The sequence below is a fragment of the Macrotis lagotis genome, chromosome X, assembly GCF_037893015.1.
Source record: "Macrotis lagotis isolate mMagLag1 chromosome X, bilby.v1.9.chrom.fasta, whole genome shotgun sequence".
NCBI classification, from domain to species: Eukaryota; Metazoa; Chordata; class Mammalia; order Peramelemorphia; family Peramelidae; genus Macrotis; species Macrotis lagotis.
Window position 1 is genome coordinate 267,909,307 of NC_133666.1, and position 6,922 is coordinate 267,916,228.

General features: G+C 35.7%; 1 protein-coding gene across 1 annotated transcript in view; it reads left to right on the forward strand.

Moving 5' to 3' along the window:
- The window catches only part of ANKRD55 (ankyrin repeat domain 55), a 100,560-nt gene extending 93,956 nt beyond the window's left edge, over positions 1-6,604 (forward strand). Inside the window, exon 11 of the mRNA XM_074201993.1 lies at positions 6,043-6,604. Coding sequence (XP_074058094.1) covers positions 6,043-6,146 — 104 coding nt within the window. The 3' untranslated portion in view covers positions 6,147-6,604. The remainder of the gene's footprint in view (positions 1-6,042) is intronic.
- Positions 6,605-6,922: the final 318 nt, after the last annotated feature.

Sequence of the window (6,922 nt, forward strand, 5' to 3'; positions counted from 1 at the left end):
CAATGCTGTTATTATCCCCATTTTACAGATGAAGGAAACTGAGACAGACAGAAAGTGACTTGCCACAGGCAATGCTTTTTTGTTAGCACATCAAAATATTCTGTACTAAGTGACTTAAATGCAAAGGTGGGAGTTAGGTCAATCGAAAATATGTTAGAAAACATGGTTCAGGAATAGGAAATGAAAGAACTTTATAGATTAAACAGAAAGTCACTTTTAAGTATTATGGATATTTCAAGAAGAGACTTGGTATAAAGCAAGTACCAAATAACACTAAAAATTGAATTTATCATAATTCAACAGATAGCAAATGACTGATTACTGAAATGGGAGTCATTTTTAAGGAAGTTTTCTGATATTTAAATAAGCTATTGATGCCTAAAATGTAGGAGTAGACAAAAGATCAATACAGACTATCACCATTTTTAAAAATACTGAATTTGTGTAAATCAGTTGCCACAATGGGAAGATCAAAGGAATCTATTTATCTCCTTGCCTAGTAAAAAAAAATAAGATAACTAAGGGCAACATAAATTCATATTGTAAATTCATTTGTAAAATCTTATAATCAATATCACCTTATAAATGGCAAATGAAAGTTAAAAAGAGCAAGTTTATATACAGTTTGATGAGAGACCTAAATAAAAAAAGCATTCAAGAATGAAATTCAAACAACAAACATGAAAAAAATAGATAAATTCTGTCAGGCTACCTATAAGAAACTATTTTCTTCTTCAATGACAGTGGAACTGTCAACATCACAATCCCTTATGAGGAAGTTAAAATAGACACTAAAGAAAAAAAAAATATGAAAAGACCAAAGGGTTAAAAGGAGGCAGAGGAAGTCCACACTGGATAATGTGAAGAACATCATTTAATTACTTTTCAAAATACCTATAAGAGAGGAGGAAAATACAATGGATTTTGATATTAATGAAGTACCTCAGTGATGCCATATATCACTGAGATATGGAGTGGAGAGGGTATGTTTAAGTACATAGCAGCAAGAGTTTAAAAGAAAACAGATAGAAAAGAAGTTGGAAGAGAGAGAAAACCGATGTCAGTCATAGTTATACAAAGAAACTTGTGGTTGTTTTCCATTTGCTTCCTTTCTTACTACTACCCTACCCTTATGCCCCTTCCTAGGTTATTCATCTGTCTGTACCAGGGAAGTTTTATTTGGAAGTGGGCAGAAAGTAACAAAGACTCCTTCTCAGATTAGAGAATGTAAAGGAACCAAAGCTCTGTCTTAGCTTTCAACCAATTAGGGGGCTCTACCTCAGAAAAGCATATATTGAAGTATCAGTTTTATGTGACCATAATTTTTTAGACTCCATGCTGGGCTAAGGGATTAATGTCATTTATACTTTGTCAGACACCAGGCAAATCACACCACCCCACAAAAGCCACATTTCCGAGTAGAGCCAAGTGTGTAGTAATATGACTCCTAATCTTGAAGACTAAATGTTTCTATGATGATTAGAAGGTTATCATCCCAGCCTTTCATTTTCTCTGGCCTATGGGATTGGGGAGAGACTGAGATCACAATCCTCTTTCTCAGAGCATTAGAAGAAATCAAGGTGAATTGTCTAGCTTGGCCTGTGGATCATAGGAGTAGAGTCATTATTTTTAATGTATTTCCTTGATCTCATGATTTTATTCTATTAAGCAAATGGCCTTTGTTCTTTACTATTACAATGGAATCTTTATGATTTGCTAAGAGCTGATTTCAAAAAAAAGAGTCAGTTGCTGTGAGAGGGGTCCAAAATGAGCCAAAGAACATGGAAGCAAAAAGTGTTTTAATCTCTGTTTCCCTCATTAGATTTTTAGTGGAGGAAATTGGTGACATTACCCCTCTCACCCAAATAAAAAGATAATTGAGGAAATAGTAATAACTGCAGTTCCACAAACTTACTTTCTCATCTCATCTTTATGAGAATAATGTATATACACAATGGGGAAAATAAAAGAAGATATGAAACAGAAATAGGAAGGCTTTCTGAAGTAATATTTTACAAAATATCATATTTTTACAGCAACTGAAAGGTGCAGTGAATATATAGACCTCTTTATTATAGCTAAACTGGTTGTTTTTTAAAAGTATATTTGATTCTGTAGAGTCAAATATCACCTTAAGGTCTCTCTTCCAATGAGTTAACCTCCATAAATATACATCATTTGGTAGCTTTCTATTCTAATCACTATTTTTGCCAACTGGGTGCTAAACTCACTTGTTTCTACCTAATAAAAAGAATATCAGAATTGTCAACCAACCCACTAACACTTTGATTTAGGTAGGTTTCTGTAAAGAAACATAGAATAACTAGGGCTCATGCTAAGTTTAGTATTGGTAAAAAAAAAAAAAAAATTTTTAGATTTTTGCCAAGCAATGGGGTTAAGTGACTTGCCCAAGGTCACACAGCTAAGTAATTATTAAGTGTCTGAGGACAGATTTGAGCTCAGGTCCTCCTGACTCCAGGGTGGGTACTCTATCCACTTCACTACCTAGCTGTCCCAGTATTGGTACAATTTCAAATTCAATCTCTTCTTCTATCTTGAACCATGGTCAAGCTATCCAAGTTTACTTTCCAGTTCCAGTATCTTCTCTGTGCATACTTATCTCTCTTCCCTCTATGATAATCTTAGAAGTCTCTCTCTCTGTAATACAGAAATTAGTACAAGTAAGGGTCAGGAAGCATGTATACACTTGTGTGGAAATAGAGAACCTTAAAAACATTGGAAGGTTGATGGAAAGTATTTGGATGGAAGAAAAATGGAGGAAGATAGAGAAATTATGTTATCTTTAGAGTATTACTACAGACCTCTTGAACAGAAAGAGAAAATAGATAAGAAGTTTGGGGAGTTGATTGCAAACATGATATCCAGACATGATATAGTAGTTCTATTGACAGAGTAAAACTCTATCAATATAACTGAAAGACTTCCTCCAGCTGTAGTTAGCAGCTGATGTGTAGGATTAATGCCAACAGATGGTGAGGATAATCCATGGCTAAGGTTTGGCATGAGATAAATGTTAAAAGGATAAGGGAATTTAAATTACATTATTTAAATGATATTCTCTCTCTTTCTCTCCCTCTCCCCCTCACACCTACCCCCCAAAAGCAGAACCACTAATAACATCTTGCCTTGCCTTTATAAGTAATTTCAAGCTTCAAAAAGTTGAGGAACCAATAAGGGGAAATTCTATTCTGGATCTACTTCTCATTAACAAGAAAGAACTGGTTAGTGGAGTGAAATAATGGAAACCTTAGGAAAAACCTCTGTCTCCCAGAGTCTGTGACAAAGGAGAAGGGAAAATTGGACAGTCTAGCATACTCCCTGGATTTATCTTAAAGAGTTCAAAGGAAAAAAAATTAAGTCATATCCTGAGGATAAAAATGCTCCAGGGCAAATCAGCCCAGGTGAAAAAGGAAATACCCAAGGACAAAGTTCTGACAACAGAAAGGAAAACAATTTAAATAATACAATGAGGAAGAAAAATGTAGTTTTTTTTTTCTAAAGAAGCACATATGGGTGTACAGGGAACACATTAAAAAGTATGGAAACAAGACAAAGTAACAGAGGATGATTATAAGTCTCAGGAATCCTTTTAGAAAAACTAATTGAAGGTGTCAAGGAAATTTAAGGTAAATAAAAACTGTATGTTTAGCTATATTGAATGGAAAGGGAGGATCAAAGAAGAAATAGGACCTTTGCAAAGGGTAGACAGAATAACTGACAATAGAGAGAACCTGCTTAATTGTTGCTTTGCTTCTGCTTTACTAAGAGAAAATTCAAGGGAGTAGAAAGTAGGGAAACTGAGTGAGATTGCAATCTGTTAGAGAAGATGGGAGGAGTTGGGATCAAGTGCACATATAGAGGGCTTGGGCTTCTCAAAGGGAAACTTCCTATGTTAGCAATGAGGGGGAAAGGGAAGAGAGTGGGAGAAGCTGTCTAGGAATTTGAAAATAGAGAGGGAGAAAAAGGAACTTACCTTGACTCAGAGAGAGATAGAAGGAAAAGTAAAAAATGAAAGAACTGCTCCCAGGACTTAGCTCAATGTCTAGCATATAGCAGATACTTGATAAATAGAGAAATTCTTGTTGACTGGCTGCTGCAAGGACCTAAATGAGGTGACAGACATGAATTTGTGGGGTACTCTGTCAATATAACTGTAAGAGTTCCTCCAGCTGTAGTTAGCAGCTGATGTATAGGATTAGTGCCAACAGATGGTGAGGATAATCCATGGCTGAGGTTTGGCATGAGATAAATGGCAAAAGGACAAGGCAGTTAAGGTTTGGAGAACAGAGTATAGTGTAGAATTGAAATGACTGACTACTGGCTTGAGAGTAGAAAAGGAGGAGAGGGATAACAGAAAAGTCAAGAAACAAGGCAATCATTTGATCAGGAAAGGCCAGGTTTAGATGTCAGAAAGAGATGAGTTCAAAAATCAGCCTCTGACACAACATCAGTGGGACAAGTCACTTAAGCCCTCAGAATTCTGGGCAACTGTCTTGGAGAAAGGTGCTGACCCACATTGGAAAGGGAAAATGTCTTCATCCAGGGCTTCCCTCTACCAAAGAATGCAGGAGGCCAGTCCCCATCCTTTCCCCTTAAACAATTGTTTCTTCTCCCTTAATACATAGGCTTTCTTTGAAAGGCACTATGATGCAGTGAATGGGGGGGGGGGGGGGTCTTGTGGAATTCATAGCCTACCTCTGACACTTTGGTTGTGTAACCATGGGAACAAATTAGCATCTCCTGTTCCAAATCCTCTAAAACTCATCTGCAACAGGAAGTTTCCTGATGAGGAGCTTTCTGGCCTGGTGAAGTCACAGGTCCAAAGCAGCAATCAAAAAGCTTCCATTTGCCTTCCCTCCCTGACTGTAGAAAACTAAAACAGAAGGAGGGTCCAGTGGCATCAAATGAACTTCAAGATATAACACATCTTAAACCAAAACAGTCAGATATATTGTCACTTGGAAGGGAGGAAGAGAGAGAAGGGAAATAGTAAAAGGAAAGAGGCAGAGAGGAACGGAGGGAGGAAGGAAAGGAGGGAGGAGAAACAAAGGGAGAGGGAAGGAAAGAAGAAAAAAGAGAGGCAAGGAGGAAGAGAGAAAATTTAAAATCATTTTTAAAATTCAACTAAGGCTCTGTCAGAGAAAAGAAGATGGAGATATGGTTTCAGATTTAGATTTACGTAGTCAAAGCTAAGAGGAGAGTTGTACAGTTTTGTTTTCTTGTTTCATATTGTTTTCAGAGGCAGAATCATATGGGTAGAATGCTGGAATTGACATTTTGGAGGTTGTGAATTCAAATCCCACCTCAGATATAAGTTATGTAATCACTTAATCTCTCAATGCCTATAGTATTCATCTCCCAGAGTTTGTCTTAGGGGTATTGGTTGGTTTTTTTGTATTTTTTTTTTTATTTAAGGAACAAAGAAAATGGTATTAGTGTGTTACAAATACTATATAAATGTCTATTATTTTGTTTTTTACTGTTTATTCCACCCTACCTATCTCACCAAAATTAATAAAATGAAATCAGAATTAAACCAAAAAGCAAATTGGGGACACATTTCTGTAGTCATGTATTTACTTGGTCTGCACTCATGTAATTCTTGCCACACCCAAGAGAAAATAATTGCTGGGAGTCTGCAATCAGCCTAATCATGTTTTAGAAATCCTTGGCCGGGTGCTATATTATTTTGTTTTTACATTTATTACTTATATGAACTAAACTCTGAAGACCTACTTGCCTGTTTTAAAATGTGCTTTTCTGCAGTCTAAATATTAACCAGCCACATTCCACAAGGTACAAAAGCATCTCTAAGATTCTTTATTATGCTCCAAAAGAAAAGATGTGCTAGAGGGCAAGAACATTTTGTTTCATCATTGCATCTCTAGCTGTCTCACAAAATACCTTACACATAGAAATCCTTTGATAAATATTTGATTAAATTAACTTCTCTATCACTTCTCTCCAAGTTCCCAAATCAAGTAATTTTTCAAAATTACCTGTTTCTTTCTTCCTTACTAGTTCTGTCCGGAGAACCTTTAAGGACTAGCCGGGTGCTTCCTGCCATCCCAAGTCAGAAAGGACCTACCACCCCAAGAGAAGATAGTGAAGACCTTCCAGAATAGCATCTCATGAGAAATAGCCATGGGTCATTGCTTGCAAAAAATGTGCTTTGAAGGGAGAACCAGAATGAATACAACATAACTGTTTTAATGATGTCTATCATGGTTCATAAGAAAGATACATTTATAAGTTGTATATTAATGAGCCATTACTTTTTTTTGTAACTTCATATTCTCACCTCTAAACATACTATTTTTAGCATTAGAAGTATTTAGAATTTCGTAGCTTATGAACATATTTTATAAATTGTAAATTTGTGAGTTCCTGTGATCTCCATATTTAAGAAACTGTGTTAAATATATATTCTTTGGCTTGTGTGTTTGGGTTTGCCTCATGGATAGCTTCTGGATTTTGTCAAATCATTTCTCTCTCAAGTAATATAAAATGTCAATATTCTTTGCTGACTTTTATATCTTAAACACATTCCAGACTGGATTAAAAAATATTTCATCTTAAAGAGTTTTGCCTTAATTAAAATTAATAATTACTTGAAATTATTTCATGCTTTTTGATAACAATATATTTTTGCATACTTATCTCATTTGCATTGCAAGCACAACCTAAAGCATAATTATTCCTATTTTGCAAATAAGAAAACTACAGTTTAGAAAAGTTAAGTGACTTTCCCTAGGTCATGTAGCTGATAAGGGAGGGTAGAGCCAAGGTCACAACCCAGGTCTCCTATCTCCAAGCCCCTCCCACTCTTTTCTGATTATTTAAAAGGAAGTCAGTAAACTACTTTTAATCAGAAATAGCTTAAGACTTATACATGTACTTT